This window comes from Salvia miltiorrhiza, chromosome 4, assembly GCF_028751815.1.
Source record: "Salvia miltiorrhiza cultivar Shanhuang (shh) chromosome 4, IMPLAD_Smil_shh, whole genome shotgun sequence".
Taxonomy (NCBI): Eukaryota; Viridiplantae; Streptophyta; class Magnoliopsida; order Lamiales; family Lamiaceae; genus Salvia; species Salvia miltiorrhiza.
In genome coordinates this window covers 11,039,004-11,063,034 of record NC_080390.1, presented here as the reverse complement: position 1 = coordinate 11,063,034, position 24,031 = coordinate 11,039,004, and the positions used below count along the sequence as shown (strand labels likewise).

Here is a 24,031-nt window from a genome sequence, read left to right as displayed (position 1 = left end):
ATAAATCATAAGCAAATTCAGTAGAACAGATTGCAGTAAGTTTGTATTGCATCAGAAACTAATAAATCATAAGCAAATTCAGAAAATTTCAAGATCAACTGAGCAAGCATCAAAGAAGAACAATGTTTCAGTCTCCATTTCAAGAATATTTCAATTTTCAACTAAATAGGATCAAAGCATATACCTAGATAAATCTGCATGAGCAGCCAACCACAGTTCAGCCATGGACGCCCCAAATCCATGAGCAATCTGCATCCTTCTCCCATCTCCTCCAACTCCACCCAACCTGTTCCCCAAACAATTTTTCTCCCAGCTTCAGAAAATCTCAACCAACCCATCACCAATCTGAAAAATAATCCAAACAGATCTAAAATACTTCAAAAACAGATGCAGGTATCCACCAAACTTTAATGAACAAAGTAAGTTGTCATTGACATCAATCAATTTGAAGAAATTAGCAATTTCTTTGCCATTGGGACATCCATATAGTTGGAGCCACTCACTTACACCTATTCTAAATCGACGGTGAACTGTGGAATCGAAGGAGAGGTTGACCGAATCTGAAAATTTGGGGATTTCTTAAAAAAAGTTAGGGCTTTTCACTACTAGAAATAACTTTTAAGGCTCCACCTTGTTGCTTGCTAACGTCTAACTTTAGTTCCTTCTCAATTCAAACAAACTCAAAAACAAATTTTAAAAAGACATTCTCACAACTATCTTTCTTATCTCATCTCTCACCTCAAATAACTAGCATTTCGGCTGATTCACCAAGTAAATGAACATAATGGAATAATGAAGCATAACAGTTGAGCAACTAATATGAAGTAGGAAGGTTCAGGAAGCAAATATAGAAATCCCAACAATAAGGAGAATTATACATTATATTACTGCTTTTTTTTTTCACATAATAAGACACAATTTCAGCTCTTACCGCTGGCTCAACTATCTTAACTAGCTCATGGTTGAATCACTAAACTTGCTCCACCATTAAAAGTTCATTTATCCCATATAGCATCGAATTAGTTCATCTCTTAGTCTTTAATAGTGTAATATATCTAAAAATCTGGACTTAATAGCGTCAATATGTTCAAATCCTTTTATAGATCAATTTGGGGAAGCCTCTTTCTAGATTTGAGCCCTAATTTAGCAAAAAATCAAGTCCTGATTGGAACAACACAAAAATTAAGACATAAACTTCCCTGAACGGTGGAGGAGGGCAGGGCTCGCTCCGGCAGACAGCGCGGTTGAGATCGGAGTTGGGGCCGCTCGGCAGTGTCTGGAAACTGACGGTGGTGACAGGAAAAGGGCGAAGGTGGCTGGGCGGCGGGAGACGGTGGCAGGAGGTGTTTGGCGTTGCTGGTATGGTGTAAATCGCGCCGACTGGTGGCTCTTCCTCGGCGTTCATGTTAGGAACGATGGGTGGCGCACGAAGCCGCCTTGTGTAGATGCCGGGAGATGGTGGGACAGGTGGTTCGGCCGGAAGAGGGAGTTCAGCGGCGGATTGAAGCTAGGGCACGGCGGCGGCAAGGAGCCGCTGTTGTCGCCGAAGTATGGAGAGAAGAGGGGGCTTTGGGCTGCGCTCGGAGGCGTGGCCTTCCCGCCGTGCGGTCGACGTGAATCGACAGGGAGGTGGTTGTAGATTATAGATCTAGGATTTCATGCGCGGTGTGGTGTGCGTGCATTTGAGTCAGAGAGAGGAGATTAAGAGGAAGACGAGGGTGGGCGGCAGCGGCGCGACGCAGCGACAAGGGTGGGCGGCGACGGGCCGGCGCGGGGCAGCGGCGCCGGCGGCGGAGTCGAGAGGGGAGAGAGAGAGTCGAGAGAGACAGGGAGCACGCAGGAGGAGGCAGAGAGATTAGATGAGAGAGACGAAGAAAACTAGGGCTTCTAGTTTCGGGGGTTAATTTCTAAATTTCCTAAATAAAATCTATTTTTTTTTCTTTTTTTCAGTTTTAATATTCAATTTTTGGTATTTAGATTTCTAATTTAGATTTTATATAAGTGTTACTTAATGATAAAACAAAAAAAAATGTTATGATTTTTTTATTTTTCAAAGTCTATATCTAGAAATAAATTCAGATTTTAGGATAAAGAATTTATTTGTTATTTTTAATATAGTATATTTTTAATATAATATAATATTATATTATTTTAAAAAAATTAATAAAAAAAATTATACATAACAATTTTTAGAGACGATCATACATAACGGTTCAAAAACCGTTGTAAATGACTCTTATACATAACGGTTCTTTAACGTTATAAATAACCGTTATAAAAGATGGTCATAGATAACGGTGGCACAACGGTTTTGTAATACCGTTATGTATGCAACTAATAGATAACGCAAAAACATAACGCATTTGTTCAAACCGTTATCTATGCATTTAGACAACACTACATAGATAACAGATTTTCGCAAAACCGTTATCTATTCCTAAAAGTGCGCTCATATTCAAAAACCGTTATCTATTCACTGTTATGTATGTAAACTTTTGTAGTAGTGACGTGCAGAGGAAAAAATGATAGAGAGCCAATTCATAAAAGAATTCGCAAAACCCATAATACTCATAGCACACCTGATAAAATTCCAACTCATGGTGTCGAACGCCTTCTTGATATCAACTTTAAAGGCTATATTCGCTCCATGCCGAGAATGTTTCATGCAATTAACGCCCTCCAACCTAGAGGTGGCCACGGTTCCGGTTCCGGTTCGAACCGGAACCGACGGTTCCACGGTTCCAGAATTCGGAACCGAAACCGAACCGTCAAAGCCCCCTCATGGTTTTGGTTCGAACCGTGAACCGACGGTTTCGGATTTGATTCTAAACCGGCGGTTCACGGTTCCAAAATATGAAACCATTTATTTGTTTATTTTTTAATTTTTATTTTATGTTTTAAAGTGTTGATTTGAAGTTTATAAAATGTGCACAATGTTAAACTATTTATTTAGGTTGTAAATGGTTGAGATTTAGTATGAATTATATGTAGGGATGAGAGTTGACCATCTTATTTAGATGGTAAAGGGTTGGAGTTTACTATAAATTCGATGTGGGAATAAGAATTTGAGATAGATAAAAGTAAAGGATATAAAAGAAGCACATGAACTTATGATTTTCCAATGCACATGATTCCCACATCGAATTTTTCTAAACTTCAACCATTCACAACCTAAATAAAATGGTTAATCCTCATTACTCCTCCTCACATCTAATTCTTACTAAATGTCAACCATTTATAACCTAAATAAATGGTTCAGCATTATTTATATTTCATACAACACTTTAAAATATAGTATAAATTTAAAAAATATATAAAAATAAAAAAATTGACTTCGAAAAAATTAGAACCAGAACCGAACCGTGGAGCCACGGTTCGGAACCGTTGACCACGGTTCCGATTCTAAAACCGTTGACCACGGTTCGATTCGACGATTCGGTTCCCGATTTTGGTTTTTTTGGGCATCTCTACTCCAACCCAAGCATAATACAATCATGAATCAGCCGCCCTTTTAATAAAGTGTAACACCCCGTATTTAGTTACCTTACAATAGTATCGAAATACTATCGAGAGTTAAAGACTAACCGACTATAGTCGTGAGGAAGTTATCGATGGATGGTGATATGAGTAAGATGGAGATGTTAATTGTTTTCGAGTTGAGACGAAGTGCGAGAGATAGAGTCGAGGTAGTGATCGAGAATCACTATATAGAAGATTAAGCTAGAATGACCATTAGATTAATGGCGAGTGATGATTTGTTTTAATGAGATAACCTAGAGAGTTTTTTTTGTTTGATGTTATGTGATTTATATGATATGTGCGCATTTATATTATTTGAGTCTGTATAATTTTCGAAAATTAGCACAAATGTTTGATTCCCGTCGCACACTTCTACTTTCACCACCAATATTTTATCCTTTTTCTCACATGTTGAAATGGCCGATTTGATTTACTGCTAAGGGGGGGGGAGACAAATTACTATTGAGCATTAAATGCTACTTATCTTATGGAATAAGAATATTGATAAAACCGAAGTGTCTCTCTCTCTCCGTCATTTCTCATCAGTTTCGGCCCTTCAACTTCTTCTCTCTCCCTCAAGACATTCACTCTCTCCTCCATTGGAGACTAAGCTCGAAGCTTCACCAGACATAACCGAGATAGAATACTCCGCAAAATCTAGCCTTAAACACTTTCCACGCCTGTTTCAAGAAGATTTGCTGTGTTATAATCTGAAGAATCGAGAAAAGACGCCCTTTGTCTTGAAACTTTTGGAGTAAGTGTTCTGATTTTTCGAGTCTAGACTTGTTTGTGAGAAGTATGTGGTGATTTGTGTGAGTAATAAGATGTATTAAGCATGAGAAACTTCCCCTTCTTCTCTTTTCTTCATTTTCGAAAAACTTGGGTTTGTGCCCTGTAAAAATCCTTATTTTCTTAAACCAAGTTGAGATGTGTGTTACGTGATGTTTTGTGTGTTATGTGATGATCTGAAGTGGTTAAAATGTGTTTTACAAAACTTAGGTTTGAGCATGAGTTTTTGCAAAACTGAGTTTGGAGATAAGAGTTTTTACAAAATTAGTTGATATGTGATTTTGGGAAAATCTGCGAAACGATGTCTTGCATGATGTTTAAATGTTTGAGAGTGTTTGATGTTTGAGGATGAAAAAGTTGATGAGTTTCCGAGTTACTCTTGATTGCAATGTTCTGCCTTGAGCCTTGTTCTCGGAACCGAGAAGTCATTCCTGGAGCATGCCAGGGAAATCGTTTCCCCACTGGCATGCCAGAGAATTCATTTCCCCGCTGCCCTGTCAGCGAGTTCGATTCCTCTGGAGTTTGTTTTCTCTGGAGTTTGTTTCCTCTGGAGTTTGTTTTCTCTGGAGTTTGTTTTCTTTGACGATCGATTCCTCTGACGATCGAGTCCTCTGACGATCGAGTCCTCTGACGTTTGATTCCTCTGGCGACAGAGAGTTCGCCATTCCTCTGGCATTTCTCCGCTGCTCTGCCAGAGAGTTCATGTTTTCGCTGCCCGGGCAAGTTGATTCCTCTGCCCTGGCAAGCATTTCTCCGCTGTTTCGCCGAGCTACCCCGCTCTACTCGACTGAGTTTTTCCACTCTGACCACCGAGCATTCTTCTGCTCTGGTCCCCGAGTCAACTTGTGTATGTTCACTTATGACTTGTTTTGTTAAGTGTTTGTGCATGCTTATGTGCTTGATTGCTTTTAATCTAGCCTTCTGAGGGTTAAGTTGAGGATAAGATTAGAATTTGTTTATCATAGAGTCGAGTGATTAGAGGGAGATAAGCTGGAGAATAGATATGAGGGGTTGTTATATAGGATTAAGGTTAAAGCTTTTTGTGAGGAAGTTTCTAACATATTCCTCGCAACTACAGAGACCAGTCGAGGACGCAAGTAAAGATCTCTCGGAGATACCACCTGCAACACGCCAAGTTACTACAGGTGGGCAATATGTTGAGAATATGTTGAGTATGAAATCACCGAGTTTTCTAAAATGAATTATTGATGTTATGAGCTTATCAAATGTTGAGTTAAAATGATGTTTATGAACTGTTTGACTTGCCAATATTTCTGATGATGAACTTGTATGTTACCCTCAACTGATGAGACGAATTCGGATCCTGCCACAAGCGGGGTTGTGTACACAGAGGTGACTGTGAGCCGTCTTCGGGTCGGCCGGTCACGGTGCTTGAGAAGGAGGCCTACTTCTCAGTACCTTGATGATGATAATTTGTAGATGCGGTACATACTTGTTGATTATTTGTCTGCAGACACTTTTATATGATGTTTGATTATGAAAACTGCATACACAGCCTCTTTGACGTTAACTTAATTTTCTGTGTATTGCTGATGTTATGGCAAGCTTCAAACATATAGCTCTAAGAGCATTTTTTTGTCTTTCGGCGCCTGACCACTGAGTATTATGTACTCACGCCCTGCATATATTTCTAAATGTGCAGGTTAAGCATGGTCGGAGGATGGCATGGTGTTGGCGGGGAAATCGTTGTTTCGAGTGATCACCTTTTGATGCCTTTCCGCCTCTATGGCAGCATAATGTTTTTAAAGTTGATCTTGGCTTATTTAAGAAATAGACTCTCGGCTATATGTCTCCATACATATAGTTCGATCACCTTTTGTTGTGTAACTCTGTATATATATATGAGAATCCCTGTACATATTGAATTACGACCTTTTGATTGTGTAACTCAAACTCCGATGCTTGACTTTTATAGGAATGCCGATGATTATACCCAAGAAAAAAATGTTGAAGTTGTTATGAGTTGTTTACGCTTCCGCACAAACGAGTTTAGTTTTTCAGCCTTCGATCCTTCTTTCTTTTAGTCGTATCGATACCCGGTCTATGCTATCAATGGCTAGGCGGCAGGCTGCGACATAAAGCCAAAATGATTATGAAATATGCAATCCGCAACCACAAAATTCAGCCTTGTGGCGAGAATCTTAGCGAGAATCTTGAAGATAAAATTAGAGAGAATAATAGGTCTCAGATCCGCCACAGACTCCACCAACTCCTTTTTAGGAATTAAGATAAGAGTATTAGAGTTAAGCCCCTCCGGCAGGTAATTCTTAATAAAAAAACGTTCTAACCGCTAAGAAAATATCACTCTGAATCACATCCCAACAATGTTGGAAAACGATACTCGTGAAACCATCCGGCCCAGCTGCACTGTGATGCGTCTTCGACTTTTGGGCCATTTAGCCCTATTTTTTCTCTTTGTTTGTGTCAGTTCAGGTCGTTCCGGGAGAAAACCAGGTCGTAATGGGGAAGCAGTCCAGTAGAGCGCAAACGGAGAAAATGTGGTCGGAATGGGCATTACCAGCCTAGATTGCAATGTCATGTTTACCAGCATGGAGCCTAGGCGCAATACCTCTCAAGTGTAACTTGGGGTATGGGAACCCGAAACAACCCACCTGGTATGAGTCAAACTGAAGGCTGCAATCCGTCTGACCACTACAAGCGGAAGAAGCCAGCCATTGCCAGAATTTGGAATCAATTGCAAGGATGATGAAGGATGATCGAGGAAAGCAAGAGAAGGAAGTAGAAGGATCCAGAAAGCTGAAGAGTTGACCTAATCTGCAGCTGAAGAAAAGAATCAATCGGATCTTCAATCATATCGATCAAGATGGAGCCGAAAAAGGAAAGAAGATCCTGCTCATTGGAGGCCGGTGCAACTAGGGTTAGCCCTCCACCAGACGTCGGTATAAAAGAAGATGGAGCCCAAGCTTTGAAGGACTTTTGTCCGCTGCACTTTATTTAGTATTTTAGAACTTTAATCTTTTGGTCGACGTGTGGCAATCCAGAAACACTTTACATTTAGTTTTTTTAATTTCGTTCAAACACTTTACTGTTTTCTCGTATTTTCATTCGTGTGCAAGGAACAAGTTCAAGCTATTTACCTTAGGTATTTTTATCTGTTCATGTATTTATTTTTTGCTTCATGATGCGTTTTTGTTATTTCGTATTTGTGTTTATCAATATGGGTGAGTAGTTCCCTTGGTAAGGTTAAGGGGTGGAAGTAATTATTGTCGATATGTAAAACCATTGTGAGACATTTGTGCTTTCGGTTGAGTCTAGTAGTTCCAAACAGATCTGAGCCGAACCATGGACAATAGGGGCCTGACGGGTGATCTCCATTCGAAAAAAGGTTGTCCACGTCAAGCAAAGGCCATGCATACTTGGGTGTGACAACCAGTATGCCCATGACCGAGTAGCTACGCATCATCAACAAAAGATGTTGTGAATTCGGAAGGCGAGGAAAGGATTGATGGGATACAATGTCCTTCCTCGATCTTGGGCTTCACTAGTGACTATCCATCAACTGTGACGAGGCATAAAGCCATGGTTATCGATCGAGAGAAGCACTAAGCACCCGTAGTGAAGGATTTAGCCCCACGTGGATCGTTTCTCGGATATCTTAATTCACCATACAACGATTAATTCCTAGCATGCTACTATGAATTTAAGTGCTGCACGTTGGAGTTGGAATCACTTAGTTGTGAATTGGATGAAAATGTTGTCGATGGCTGAATCGAATGACTCCAGTTCTGACCTTCTAAACTGTATCCCGCTCAATTCCCAACGTTGGATGGACAACGAACTATGAGAATTCCCAAGGAGAATTCGGCCACCTCAAAGTCAGCGCCCCTTACTGCTCTCTATAAAACCTTAATTTTTGTGCGTCTTATTCTGATAGCAGATTGCTATATTTATAGACAAAACACAGTCCTAGGGCTCCCATAACTATAAGGGGCGAATTTTACTCCTACTGGGCTCAGGAGACTTTGGGCCAGTCCAGGGATCAGATACAAGGAATAAAGATGAGCCTCTAATGAATTAATTCTTATGATCAGCTCATATCATAATTAATTCATAAGTATTAATTCATTCCACTAGAGAATCAATACTGACTTACCCCTTTATTACTGATGATGAGTCGGGGCTTGTATTTAGACTTATTAAATCTCCGTATTTAAAATATCCAACATCCATTAATTAATTAAAGCTCTGACAGCTTAAATCAATTAATCTCTTTGTAATCCTTAAGCAGTACCACTCAAACCTTATTATTGCGCCTGAACTTAATCAACCTGCAGGGTTTAACGCAATAAACCTTATTGAGCTCCTTAAGGGGATGTCATTATCCTATACCAGATACGGGTACTAATACAGATAACCAAATATCATATATTGACCGCTATCACCCAAGATACAGAGTACTCAAGTTAATATATAACTCTCACCCATAGTAAATCAAAGTGATACACGAATCAACATATATATCTGAAATCTTATTAGTATTAAGATTTTATTAAGTCATCGAGATTTTGATTCTTCACTTATGTCAGATAGAAGAATACATCTCACTGTGATCCTATCAATACGTTATGACGTACCAGTATACACAAATAGTCAAGACAAACTATTTCCATCTATACTGCAGCCTAGACCAACGACTCGTCCTAGAGTCATCTCGGCTGTGATCTATTTATATCTCTTAAGTTTATTCCAATTATATGATCTTTTGTGATCCGTTAATCACCATATAATCAACTTATATAGAGATAAAGGACATACATATGCAAACATGAACACAATCAGATAGGAGATAAAATAGTGAACACAGGAATCATTGTATACAAGCATAAAACGTTCTTGCTTTCAGTATGCAAATCCAACACGTAGGAGTATCACATGATTGGTTGGACGCAGTTCCGGAAATGAATAGCCCATGATGGTACGTGATAACACTCATGTTTCCATGGTTTTTAGTGTTCTTATGATGTTAATTTTATAGGAAATTGAGTGTTGGATGATTGTTTTGTGCTTAAATTGTTTTATCTTGTGAAATATGTTACTTTCTCGTACTTTGATGAATTTTACAGAAATATGGAGTTCGAATTTGGACTGTTGATCTTAATGAAAGTTGTAGCTCATCTCGATACGAGTTCGTAGGCGCAAACGGTTCGCAAATCCGAGTTTGGACGAGGAAGATATGGCCGAAACAAGAAAGTCGCGCACAGCAGTGAATAGTGCCCGACGGGAATTTCCGAATTTTCGGGATTTTGCGGGATTTTCGGATTTTATCAGTATTTTCGAGCTCTACACTGTATTTATCTCTTGTGCCTATATATAGGTCCTTTCCCTGACCTATTAGACACATCTTTTCACATCTCTTTACCTCTTTTCATATTTTTCAGTTTTAGACTTAGGATTTTAATGCTTTCATAGATTATATTTCTTTTCCTGCAAGATTCAAGATTCAAGCTGTTCATCCAGAATTTCTTCCGGGTTTTATCTATTTTATTTATTTCAATTGCTTTCTTTTATTTATGCTTTTATTTTATTTTATGATGTCCAGCTAGTTCTTTCATCTGAACCTAGGGTTTGTACATAGCTGATTAATTATGTGTGTATGATTTATTGATATCAATTTGCCCTCCAACTTGTGATTCATGATTCCTGGTGCTTAATTTCTTGTGAATTATTTGGCCAATAATTTACATGTCTAGCTGTTCAGTTTGAGTCTTGAATGCGATAATTGTTCAGCCGATTCAGGAATGCATGTTATAGTAGTAGCCTTGACACTTGAATGGGATAGGTGAAACTATAGGGAGCTATTCTTTGTGTACTCTTGGGAGTTAATTTATTCCTTGGAGTCTTGAATGTGAAGGGGGTAAATTAATCTACTTTCATAGGTGTTCGTTAGAGAAGCTTGTGAATAGTTTTGTGATCTCTCATCAGGGTTGGATTAAATTGGTAATTGAATCAATAGGTTAAATGCATGTAGTTAATTAGTAAAAGTACATCCCTAGGGTCAGAGTCTTTTATTATTTGAATTCACTAAGTGTTTTTATTTGTTATTTGCGTTTTAGTAAATCAATCTTTATTTTCGTTTGCATGTCTACTATTTTAGTTTGTTTAGGAGATAGCTAGAGTGATTTCGATTTTTCAGTCCCTGTGGATACGATACTCGGTTACTTTTTACTTGCTACAATTGCCTGTGTTAGTTGCAGTATTTGTTGCTAAGAAATTAGTGATCAACTTTTTGGTGCCGTTGCCGGGGACTGTGTAGAATTTACTTTAATATTCCTGATAGAACTTAGGCATTATTTCAGGCTTTTCTTTTCTTTAATTTTTTTTTTCATGGCTCCTGATGTTTGACTGATGTGTCCCTCAGAGTATAGGCGTATAGTGGAAGATCTGGAAAGACTGCTCGAAGAATCGGACAGGCGTGCACAACATCAGTCTTATTCAAAGCTGCAGGATGCCGAGGAGAAAGATGAGGAGATTGGGAAAATAGCAGCTGATGAGCCCCCTACTCCTAAGGAGGATTTTAGCATCCCTCATATTTCTGTTGCTATAGAGCATGTTTCTATTCCTGCTCCTCCCATGCTCGAGTACAAGCTTGCTGCTCCAATCCCCCGCTGCTTGGCCAAGCCAAATTCAGATGAAAAGATAGTCAAGTTCTTGGAGATATCTTTGAAGCATAATGATCCCGATTGCTTTATCGTTGCTTGTGTGATTGCTTGGCTTACCTTTTCAGAGGTGTTTTGGGATTTAGAGGTTTGCCTTCTTTTGATGCCCCTCTTTGTTTTCCAGCGTGTGGGGATAGGATGAGTCATGAGGTATCGTCGAGCTCTAGACGTTAAATTAAGCACTTGTTGGGAGGTAACCCAACCGTTTTCGTTATTTTGTTTTCTTTCTTTTAGTTTCTTTTTGTTTCTTTATTTTCTTTGTTTTGTTTGGGAGTTTAGTGAAGTGTTGAGCTTGGAAGATGCGGGAACTCGCGCCTTGTCCATACTACCACCGTGGAGCATGTGTTTTCTGTGAGTAGTGACACACATATCATCATCCCTCCAAACTTATTTTCAAATTTATGTTCTGTAATAAGTTTGGGGGAGGGGGTGAGAGTAGATATGTGTATCACTTTTATTACTTTTGTTGGCTTTATTGTTTTATCTTGCTTGGTTGGTGGTGTGTGATTGTTAGCTCCATTAGATTTCTGGTGAGATGCCAATGATGATTTATGTGAAAAGAAAAAATCGAGTTTGATTTTCTTTGATGATTTGAGCATAATTGGAACTAATTTGCATAATTCTAGAGTGATTTTAACCTTGACTTTTAGACGTTGAATAAACATGTGAGGATTTTGAGCCATAACTGTTTATCATACACAGTTTATTCTTTGTTGTGAGTTTTGTCATGCATGTGGTGATCTTCTAGAACTTGCCATGGTTTCTGTGTCGAGGTTGCTGTTGTGCCCAGGATTAGGAGATGATTTTAGGCCATCTTTTGTTAGCCACATTTTATTATCCCAAACACTGTCCTTAACGAAAAATTATCCTCTGTTATCCACTTTGAGCCTATTTAGCTTTTATTCTTTAGCCGGATGATAGGGGGTGATGTAGTATATGGGAATCTTTGTGTGGTGAATATATCATAGTGGGTCATGAAAAAGAAGGGATGATATTGTGTTACTGTTTACTCTTATAAGCTCTAGAAAAGTTGTGGAAAGAAAAGAAAAGAAAAAAAAAGAAAAAAAAGTGTGAAGTCGAGTGTACTTTGAGATATTTGTTAGAAAATCGACTTTTTGTTTGTTGGAAATAAATGGAGAGCATAAAAGAGTGTTTAGTTCTGTTTTGTGATGATTAAATCCCTTGAGTTATATTGATTATGGTGGCATAGTTGGGTGGAAGATGGAATTTATTCCATACTTGCTTTGTGAAGTTATAAGGTTGGTGTTCTTAATTTATTTGAGTCACTTAGCCTATATTTCCCTACCTTAACCAATGTCCCTACATTATAACCCAAAGAAAAAGACCTTTCTGATCTTAGTCCTGACACACTTTTAGCGATGGAGATTGTAGACGATTGGCAAGCTTATGGTAAGAGATCTGCATTGCATTGAATTCGATGAGAGCATACACATCCTATATATTCCATCAAATTGAGAGTTGAGTGATACACATACCTTGTGAGATTCAATTGTTTGGAATGTCAAGGTTGATTTTGCTATAAGTTGTGTTTATTGGTGATTTTTGTGCTTAATTATTGAGGATTTGAGAATTCTATCATTCTTATTCTTTCGGAGGCATCGATGAGCTAGATTTATTACCCATTCGTGATATTGATTGTGTTCTTCTCATTATTCGAGGACGAACAATGGCTTAAGTTTGGGGGAGTTGATAACACTCATGTTTCCATGGTTTTTAGTGTTCTTATGATGTTAATTTTATAGGAAATTGAGTGTTGGATGATTGTTTTATGCTTAAATTGTTTTATCTTGTGAAATATGTTACTTTCTCGTACTTTGATGAATTTTACAGAACTATGGAGTTCGAATTTGGACTGTTGATCTTAATGAAAGTTGTATTTCGTCTCGATACGAGTTCGTAGGCGCAAACGGTTCGCAAATCCGAGTTCGGACGAGGAAGATATGGCCGAAACAAGAAAGTCGCGCACAGCAGTGAATAGTGCCCGACGGGAATTTCCGAATTTTCGGGATTTTGCGGGATTTTCGGATTTTATAAGTATTTTCGAGCTCTACACTGTATTTATCTCATGTGCCTATATATAGGTCCTTTCCCTGACCTATTAGACACATCTTTTCACATCTCTTTACCTCTTTTCATATTTTTCAGTTTTAGACTTAGGATTTTAATGCTTTCATAGATTAGATTTCTTTTCCTGCAAGATTCAAGATTCAAGCTGTTCATCCAGAATTTCTTCCGGGTTTTATCTATTTTATTTATTTCAATTGCTTTCTTTTATTTATGCTTTTATTTTATTTTATGATGTCCAGCTAGTTCTTTCATCTGAACCTAGGGTTTGTACATAGCTGATTAATTATGTGTGTATGATTTATTGATATCAATTTGCCCTCCAACTTGTGATTCATGATTCCTGGTGCTTAATTTCTTGTGAATTATTTGGCCAATAATTTACATGTCTAGCTGTTCAGTTTGAGTCTTGAATACGATAATTGTTCAGCCGATTCAGGAATGCATGTTATAGTAGTAGCCTTGACACTTGAATGGGATAGGTGAAACTATAGGGAGCTATTCTTTGTGTACTCTTGGGAGTTAATTTATTCCTTGGAGTCTTGAATGTGAAGGGGGTAAATTAATCTACTTTCATAGGTGTTCGTTAGAGAAGCTTGTGAATAGTTTTGTGATCTCTCATCAGGGTTGGATTAAATTGGTAATTGAATCAATAGGTTAAATGCATGTAGTTAATTAGTAAAAGTACATCCCTAGGGTCAGAGTCTTTTATTATTTGAATTCACTAAGTGTTTTTATTTGTTATTTGCGTTTTAGTAAATCAATCTTTATTTTCGTTTGCCTGTCTACTATTTTAGTTTGTTTAGGAGATAGCTAGAGTGATTTCGATTTTTCAGTCCCTGTGGATACGATACTCGGTTACTTTTTACTTGCTACAATTGCCTGTGTTAGTTGCAGTATTTGTTGCTAAGAAATTAGTGATCAGTACGCCTTCCGAATGTGCAGAACCGTTGACCTCAGGAGAGAAGGTTGGTGAGGGTCATACTTGGGGAGTAACGGGTATGACTATTATCTACGGACAAGTGAAGCACAGCCTTGTGACCGGAGAAAAACTGTGATCTTCGGACCAAGTGATTACAATAGACTCAACCATCCTAAGTGTGAAGTATGATATCATGAAACGCCCCAATGTCTTTGACCAATACAAATATCGACTTGAGGTATGGCTGGATTATCATTATGCCTATGACCAATACAAATATCGACAACAGTTATGACCTAATCGAAAACCTTACCCCTTGTTATATTTGATCTTCGTTTAGTTTATTTGTGCAGGTTATACAGATTGAGACTTGTGACACCTCAATTTATCTTTGGAGAACAAAGTGGTTCCTCACTCCCTGTGGGATTCGACCCTATACTTGCTGCTAAGACTGATCTATGGTTGCGAGCAATAGGAGCGTGTACTATCCATCTAGGGCATACACAGGTATTTTGATCGTACCGCATGACGGGTGCGTGTCACACTGTCGCCACTCAGGCTAAAAATCGCAACTTCGATCTCCTCGTTCGTAGGGATACTAGTTAGCAAATTATTATGATGAGGAGTGACTTTGGCCTCCACAATCTTCTGAATCTCCTCAATAGAGACATTGGGGATGGAGGTCTCCGAAAAAATATTAGAGAAATAGTCAACAATGTGGGCAGCAATGACGTCTTGGTCAGACGAATCTGTAACATTAATCTTCAGCTGATGTATTAAAAGTTGCTTGCGCCGCCTTTTGAACTCAGAATGGAAGAAAGTAGTATTTCTATCCCCGTTATTAAGCCAACGAACATGACTCTCTTGTTACAATAACGAGCTTTTCCGCGAGAACATCGTGTTGAGACGTGCTTGAGCAGCCACCTAATCATCAAAAAGGGAATCAGAATAACCCTCCTCCGCAATTTGAGCTTGAATCCCTTCGAGCACAACATGCAAATTAGTGATATTCTCATCCACGTTACCAAACACATGCTTGTTCCAGTTCTTAAGACTCCCTCTTAGTCTCTTCAATTTGACCATAACCAAGAAAATATGGCAATTCACGTCAGTGGGAAGTTGCCAAGAATCTTGAACAAAATATTTGAAGTCAGGATGAAGCCACCACATCGACAAGAATTTGAAGAAACGGCGCCGAGGAGCCGCGCTCATACTACACTGAAAAATCAAGGGTGAGTGATCTGAATTCAGACGAGGTAGAACATGGGTGTTTAAAGTGTCCCAAGTAGCCTCGAAACCAGGAGAAAATAAACAACGGCCTAGTAACGATTCAACGTGAGTAGGCAGATGGCGTCGCCCACACCAAGTAAAGGGGAGACCCGTGGTTCTCGACTCAAAGAAGCCCGAGGCCGCAATAAAATTGCAAAAATCTCTGCAAGATGTGGCATAGGGAAGACAGACACTCATGCGCTCATGCGCGCCTTTAATGGCATTGAAATCGCTAATAAAAAAAGTTTTATCCACAATATGAGTAAGGAGATCAAGCTAGAGCTGTCGTCTTTCTCCATAAGAAGAGCCACCATGAACAAAAGCCGCCCTAAATGTGTAGCTATTCCAAGAGCAATCAACAATCACAGTTTGAGAGGAGCAAAAAACCAAAGATACAGAAATATGTGTTGCCGCACAAATCCAAATGTCTGAACTCGTACCAGAGCGTAAATTCTAAAAAATAGGAAATATATTGATAGAATTCCAAAAACCCATGGGGATTTTAGATAAAGCCACTTTAGGCTCAATAATACCCAGAAGAATGGGTGAAAAATGTTGAACGTGATCATAGAGGGTTCATTGAGTTTCCTCATTAAACCCTCGTACATTCCAAGAGAGAATATTCATTGACGACTAGCAGCAGCAGCTGAGGCACGATCCTCATTTTCAACCTCCTCGGCCCAATTTTTCTTAGCTATGTTAGACATAGTCCATATATATGATCAATAAAAAAATCCCGGGGTTGTCTCCCTGCTGCGTGAGTCGTATTTAACTGCTCCGTAACAATGTCAATCTCGGGTTTTCCCATATCATGTTTGTGCCTGCCTTTTTGCTTAGCTCCATCCCTGAACTATCTCTAGTCTTCGCCTTAGGTTTTGGAGGATTACTTTGCATACCTATATATAGAAGTGGTTTTTACATTCGAACGCATAACGCGTTTAGAGGGCTCTGTGGCCTTCTGTAACACCGTTTCCATCTTGGCTTCCTCTTCTTGCTTTGCTTCGATCTGCTGTTCCTTTTCAGAAATCCACGCCAATTCGTTTTGAACAACCACCGGAATAGCTTTGGCAAATTGGGTTTCATCCATAGGGTTCCTAGCTTTGGACTCCGATAACATAGCCCGAACCTGAATAGCTTCCTCATCCGTTGTCGTCTCATTCAGCATAGTGTCCGGCGACTCCATAGCTTCACGATCATTTGCACTAGCTATCACCATCATATGATCTTCAGAGTCTTTTAACTTTTCATGTGTAATGGTGTCCAGGCGACTCCATAGCTTCACGATCATTGTCACTAGTTGTCACAATCTTATGATTTTCGGAGTCCTTCAACTTCTTATGTGTGACAGGCGACCCTTTATTAGGGAGCTAAACGTCTTCCCCAACGGCATCGTTGTTTTCCATAATTTCAAAGGTATTGTGGATGACAATCTCAGTCTTCTTCATCCGCTGCCAGCTCTTCTAATTCTTAACCACTTTATCAGTTTTTTGGGCAACCTAATTTTGTTGTTCTCTATTATTCTTCGGAGCATCTGTGTTTACTCCACGATTCCTATCAATGGTATCATCTTTATTTTTTATGCATTTGTCATAGAAGTGCCCGACTTTCCTGCAAATTCATCAATAATAAGGTAAGTTTTCATACACAAACTCAATATCAAAAAAAGAAGCACCTCTAGTAACGTTAAGAGTATAAATTATATCTTTAGTGGCATCCATCTCAACGAGCAAACGAGCAAAATGTCCCACAGCTCCCTGGAAAGTAGTGTCGTCAAGCTTGATTGGTGATCCCACTGATCTAGCAATACCCGCGATAATCTCCAGGTGCCAAATCTCGTGAGGGAGATAATAAATTCGCAGCCAGACCTGCGACAGCGAGGCAGACTCTTTATATGGATTGAAGACGGGCGTCCATTCTCTAATCTTCAAGATACCAGTCTTAAGTTTCCAGAATGCTTTGGATTTTGCAAGAGCCATGTTGTTTTCTCCAGAAAAACGAATGGTGAAGAAACCTTTGCCAAAAGGTATAACTTGCCAAGGTGCCGACGTCGCCTTGATGGATTGCAATTCCGCTTTAATATCATCAGCAAATTGTAGGGAGTCCCCTTTTTGCAGAAGAGGGCTCGCATGCAGTGCATACTCGAACTTTTGAAGTTGTTGTTGATAGAGATCCTCTAGAATGTCAAAGGTAAGCATGTTATTCTTCGTAAAATGATGCAAAGAAAAGAAATCTTGAGCCAAAACGTCCGGAGGTTTGGCAGAATTGTTTTTCACTTTTGAAGAGTACGAAACCATAGTATCGTTAGGGTTTGCTATGGTTTTCTGGATTGGCGGCGAAGGAATCCTCTTGCTAGCATCCCGTTTCTTTGTGTTAGGGAAGATAAACTTCCCAAGGTTTTGCATGCTGTCGTCCGTAGCAGCCGGCGGCTTTTGAGAGATGGATTGAATTTTTGATGCCTTGTTAAGGTTGAAAAAATTGTTCGAAACTAGAGGATAGTCCCGATGTGGAGGAGGAGGATTGCTTGATGAGCATGCCATGGAGAACAGGCACCAGGGGGAAAAACCGATGAGGTTACCGGCGAAAAGCCAAAACCCTAGCAGAGGCGGCGGCGAAGGGTTTCATCATCGTTTATTGCACAAATTGATAATGCTATGAATATTGACAAATGGATATGAAGAACAAAATGAAAAAAAACACAGATTTACGTCGCAATCCAAAATAGAGAAAATCACGGGTAAATGAGAGAATTTCATTATCAATCGAAAATAGGGTACAAAATCATGAGCAATTATAGGAATATAAACGAATCGAATCGAATCAAATCGAATATCATTGAATTCGATTCATATTCGTAAATGTAATTGCATATTCGAATCAGTATTCAAATATCTTTCAAATCTTATTTACTATTCGTATTCGATTCGTACACTAATTCGTGAATACTCGAACCGAATCAAATATTTGTTTCATTTTCTACAAATGTATTTTAAACAATATAAATCAAATATTCAATTCAAAATTTCCACTTATTCGATTCGACTTCCTACTATTTGATTCGAATCGAATATATCCAATTCACGATTTTGACAAAGAAAAACTTTAAAATAATATTTCAAATAAAACACTATCATTTTGAATTATATTTGGAATCAAAGTCTTTTCAAAGCTGTGATGATGATGATGATGATGTGATGATGATGATGATGATGATGATGATGATGATAATTATTATTATTATTATTATTATTATTATTATTATTATTATTATTATTATTATTATTATTATTATTATTATTATTATTATTATTATTATTATTATTATCTGTTTTTTTGTTTATTTTACTTTATATCTATTGTAAAGGCTAAAATCTACAATTAAGGATGACGTCTGCACATCTGGATAGATCGGGCACTAGCAACCTGTCAACACAAGAACACGTAAGAGCCCTAGGTTGAGCACCGGGAGGGGGTGTCGACCGTAGAGCCTCCGAACGCTCAAATCAGTAATGGAATAGTAAAATAGAATGATAAGCAAATTGAAATAGGAGAGAAAGGCAGGCTAGAGTGCGCGGTTATTCCAGGCTGTAAGCGGCGTCGGAGGGTGGAAATGGTGACAGTGAGTTGTGATAATGGAATATGGAAGGCGACGGTAGGCCAAGCTGGCTATATCTAGTTTGGAAGAGCGATTAGCGTGGCGGCAGGGTAAAGAATTTAAGGAGTAGAGAGCAAGTAGAATTTTACGTGTCCCCTTGTAACCTAGTCGGTCTGTCTATATAAAGGGCGGCCAGCCGCTAGGGTTTTACAAGCTGACCTTATCCGTCCACGCCTTCCACTTCCAAGTTGTTGCGATTTGGACGGGATCGTAAAGATTCACCCTTTGACTATGTCAGCTTGGCGAAAGATGTTTCTTAGGGTTGATGGCTAGGTCATGTGACTTCGTCAACAAGGTGGGCGGTAACCCTTGGGCCAGATGTGATACCACCGGCCTGGTTATCGATTCAAGTTGATCTATAGCTTTTTGGGCTAGATAGACCAATATGTTTGACTGACTGGGCCTTTTAGGGTCGTGCCAAATTGGCGAGCTAGCTTGGCGGATTGACTTGATGGGCTAGGCTGAGTGAGAATTATTCAGCCTGACGGTTCAGACAAGTTGGTCTTGAAGTGAAGTATTCAACCTGGGTCAATCCAGTTAGGCCTTTCTAATTTGACTTATCGGTCTGGGCTAACAAGTTATCTTAAGTAATTGGACTATCATCGTTATCGACCCAAGTTGGTCCGAAGCTTGTCGGACTGGATGGCCCGGGTTCCTTGACTCATTGGGTCAACTTGAGATGTTAATTGGGCTTGAGCCAAGTTGACGGATTTTGACCACTACTGCTAGCCCCCCACTCTTCAATTAGAATTATCTAATTGAAGAGTTATTCGATTATAGATATTCCGTATAGGTGAACTTCGGACTGCCTCAGGTGGTAGAGCCAATCGGTTTGTAAAAAACAATGATTCAAGTTGACATTGACCAACTATTCAAATTGCCAAGCTGAAACGAATTGTGATATTTACCTCGAATCGGAGGAATACTAACGTGGGTCGATACCAGCCGTGAAGGTAAATGGTGTGGACCAAATCGAAATTAATTGATAGCCTGTAAATAAGTGAGCCATGTTGGATCGATTTGCCAACATGGGATTTGATACTCTATTAATTTGGAGTGCTTAACCAGCTTGAGGATTATTTAAAGAAAGAATACAGCCTGTGGACCTTAGAGTGCTTTGCCAGCTTGTAGTGCTTTACCGGCTTGAGGTTTATCTGAAAAAAGAATATAACTCGTAGAGACATGAAATTCACAAGTTGAGTTCTTTTTTCTTTTTTTTTTAAATATATACATATGTATAATTTGGCTTGCCAGCCTGGAAATTGTTGTGACAGTAGATGACGCGATTCTATTTGGAACTAAATGATAGCATGTGTATGTGAGTCAGGTTGAGTCTGTATGTCAATTTGGAGTTTGGTGCATCGCCAACTTTTCAAAGAAATAATACAGCTTGTAGCTGTTTGCCAACATGGATTTTTAATGTTTTACCAACTTGATGAACTTTTTTTTAATTGTGGTCGGCAAATACACATATAAGTAACTTGGCCAACCTGAAAATCATCGTAGAAATAGATAACATGGGCCGATACCAGCCTATAGATGTCTGAGCCAATGATTGAATATCGACTTGTAGATATGTGAGCCAATAATTAAATACCAGCCTGTAGTTAAGTGAGTCGGGCTGAGTCTATTTAATTGTATGAAATTTGCGTCGTTTACCAGCATGGAATTTTCGAAATAGGGACACCGACCGTGAAGGTAGATTGCGTTGATCAATTTAAAATTAATTGTCAACTATAAATACGTGAGCCAAGCTGAACCCATTTGTTAACGTGGGATGGAAGTGCCAGCATGTAAATATGTAAGTCAGGCTGAACCTGTCTGCCAACGTGGGATGAAAGTGTCAGCCTATAAATATGTGGGTCAGGCTGAACCTGTCTGCCAACGTGGAATGAAAGTGTCAGCCTGTAAATATGTGAGCCAAGATGGACACGTTTGCCAACATAAGCTGAAATATTACATTGACGAATTGGGATTTTCTTTTCTCGTGTCTTTTTTCTTGGTACGTAGACAAAGCCAGGCTGGACTCATATGTGTCATCTTGTGTATGATTTGAATTTATTTTGCCAAGCTGGGACGAGTACTCCTTGTTACTATAAGAGTAAAGTAACTCCATCATGAATCGGAATAACACTTTGATTTTATTTGGTAAGCCAAGTTGAAACCGATTGACACTAGCCAACTTGTGATTGTGTTTGACTTAGGTGAGTTGTGCCCCATCTTGGTGTGCCAGCTAATTAAGTAGTTTCATTCAGCATGCCGACTTAGGATTATTTTTTTAATCACATTCTGGAATTGTCGTGTTATTGGCTCTGAATTGCCTAAGTCAAATACTTGAAATTGAAGCAAGTTGGTTTTTATTAGGTCGTACTGACTTCGACCAATTATGGCTAATACAATATGATGAGAATACATGAACACGTGACATATTCTGACTTATAAAGGATAAATGTGTACAAACTTCTTGATTATAATCATCGATTTACTCCAAGTTGGGTAGTCCATCTGACTTGATGACTAGAGATAAATTTCTTGATATATGTTTATATTGTTGGCGCAGACGAGTCATTATTGGCAACTTATACCTCGCAAGATGTTAACATCATTGGGAGATGGGTCAAATTGGGATGTGTTGATTTGAAGTTGGTGGCTGCACTCCGGAGAGTTGCCTACATACCTCTTACGAGGATCAAGCCAAATGTAGTTCTTAGGCCGGACTGTGCTCCATAGAGCTATGCTCCGTAGAGTTGCCTACATACCCTTTGACGGGATCAAGTCCGATGTAGTTCCGACTTGGTCTGGATAAAACTGTTAGTAATAGTGTGGAAAAAAAGATAAATTTAAAGAGAAAAATAAAAACCAAATGAAGAGTTTAGAAATGATACGATCGAAGATGGATGGCGTTCCAACTGTTGCCGATGTCGCGCCCATCTTTATCCTGCAGTTTGTAAGCATCATTCCCGAACAGCTTGGTGATCAGGTATGATCCTTCCCAGGTTGGACCCAACTTGCCAACTCCGATCTCCTTAGTGTTTTGGAATACACATCGGAGCACCCAATTGCCCAGCTTGAATGTCTGAGTGTGAACATGCCTGTTGTAGTGTCTGGAGACACTTTGCTGGTATGAGGCAAGCCGTAGTCTTGTTGTATCTCTCTTTTCATCAAGTGTGTCGAGCTCGTGACATATTGCTTCGTCGTTCTGGCTGTCTGAGGCGACCTCGGTCCTGGAGGTGGGTATTTTGCTTTTGGTTGGAATGATTGCCTCCATCCGGTAAGCTAATGAGAATGGAGTTTCTCCAGTTGAGGTTCTAGTGGTCGTTCGGTATGATCGGAGCACTCCGGGTAGTTCGGCGGCTCATAAACCTTTGACATTTTCAAGCCTTTTTCTTCAAGGTATATTTGCCTTTTCACGTGGTCGCAACTCGTATGGGTGGTCATATTGCCTCCTTCTGTATTATTTTGGTGGAGGCGGGTAAGGCTCGGACCGCCTATCAATCGTCCTCCTATCCATCCTAGAGTCTCTTCCAGTGTTCCTGCTTGGTAAAGATCGGTGGTGGTTGTATTGACCTTCCTCCCACTTGATTTGTGCCCATGCCTTGGCAAGGACGTTCTCCATTGTTCTACAAGGGTATTTGGTGAGGTCTTTGTAAAGGTCTGAGTCAGGCAGAAGACCCTTTCCAAAGGCGGTGATTGTTGTCTGGGTATTGCAATTTGTGATGGACACATTCTCCTTGTTGAATCGGCCAATGAAGTCTCGAAGAGACTCGTCATGTCGTTGGATCACGGAGTAAAGATCCTCTGAAAATTTTTCCAGTTTCTTGCTACTAGCATATTGCTGCACAAATATATCGGTTAGTTGAGCAAAACTTGAAATAGAATAATTTGGAAGGTTAGTGTACCACTGGAGGGCCGGTCCTATCAGAGTAGAACCGAACCCCTTACACATGCAGGCCTGCCTCAATTCACGAGAAATTGCGGCAGTGAACATCCTTTGCTTGTATTGAGATATATGGTCGGTCGGATCTGTTGTTCCATCAAACATTTGCATGCTTGGAAAGTTGAACTTGACAGGCATTTCAACTAAGGCAATCTCATCCACGAATGGCGAGTCGGCGTAGCAATTCTCTGAGCTTTTGTGGATGGGTGCCGGGATACCAGGAATTCGGTGGATCAAGGCCTCCATTTCAGCCAACTTTCTTGTCAGGTCCTCATCTCTGATTGCATACGGGCCGATCGCGGTCAGTTGGGCGAATTCATTCCCAAACAACTGTTATTGGGTGATATCCCTCTGACTGGGTCCGTCCGCCTGTTGGTTGGCTTGGCTTGGCGCGACCACCAGGTTGGGCCCCAGTATAGTAGGTTGTGTGCCTCCTATGACGGCATTGCTCATTGCTATGCCCGGGGTGGTGAAGTTGGTTCGGGCGAGTTCCATCCTGTCGGAGTGTTCTGCATTTAAAGCAGCGCGGCCTGGGTCAGTCAGGTTACTAATGATATTGCGGTTGCTTACCAAAGATGATGGATCCTTCATGAGATGGTTGGATCCATCCTTGCGAGTGATTGGTGTATCCCCCAAAGGCTGCATGGAAGACACTTGGGCTCGGAAGCCGGGAGGTTCGATTATCTCGATAGGCTCCATGGCTTCGAGACGGTCATACAAGTTGGTGTTCACTTTTTCCAACTTCTTGCACCTCTCCCGTTCCTGATTCATCTGTTCATTCAGTGTAGCGATCTGGGCGGCTAAGCCAGCCTGAGTGGTTTGAGCAACCACGTGGGGTGCTTCGGGAGTTTCAGATTCGCCACGACCGTCAGACATGATTGATGCTCGTAGAGATCTATGGAAAGTGTGTTGATTCGCTTGATTGCTAGGGCCCCACGGTGGGCGCCAAATTGTAGAGGCTAAAATCTATAATTAAGGATGATGTCTGCACGTCCGGATAGATTGGGCACTAGCAACCTGTCAACACAAGAACACGTAAGAGCCCTAGGTTGAGCACCGGGAGGGGGTGTCAACCGTAGAGCCTCCGACGCTCAAGTCAGTAACAGAATAGCAAAATAGAATGATAAGCAAATTGAAATAAGAGAGAAAGGCAGGCTGGA

General features: G+C 39.9%; 2 protein-coding genes across 2 annotated transcripts in view; one reads left to right on the top strand and one right to left on the bottom strand.

Annotated features, from left to right (window-relative positions):
• LOC131022705 (uncharacterized protein At5g01610-like) overlaps window positions 1-24,031 on the top strand; it is a 213,174-nt gene that overhangs the window by 130,654 nt on the left and 58,489 nt on the right. The gene's annotated exons all lie outside the window — the stretch shown is intronic.
• Window positions 21,642-22,202, bottom strand: LOC131022994 (uncharacterized). The gene is made up of 2 exons (XM_057952532.1): window positions 21,845-22,202; window positions 21,642-21,742 (listed from the first exon to the last, which is right to left on the bottom strand). Exons 1-2 carry the CDS (start codon window positions 22,200-22,202, stop codon window positions 21,642-21,644), a joined length of 459 nt encoding a protein of 152 aa, XP_057808515.1.

Bases quoted from the DNA above. Each gene is read 5' to 3' on its own strand.
- LOC131022994 (XM_057952532.1), bottom strand. From the start codon at position 22,202: ATGGAGGCAATCATTCCAACCAAAAGCAAAATACCCACCTCCAGGACC. The intron at 21,743-21,844 runs GTTGGAACGCCA...TATTACTAACAG, and splicing joins TGGGCGCGACATCGGCAACA to TTTTATCCAGACCAAGTCGG.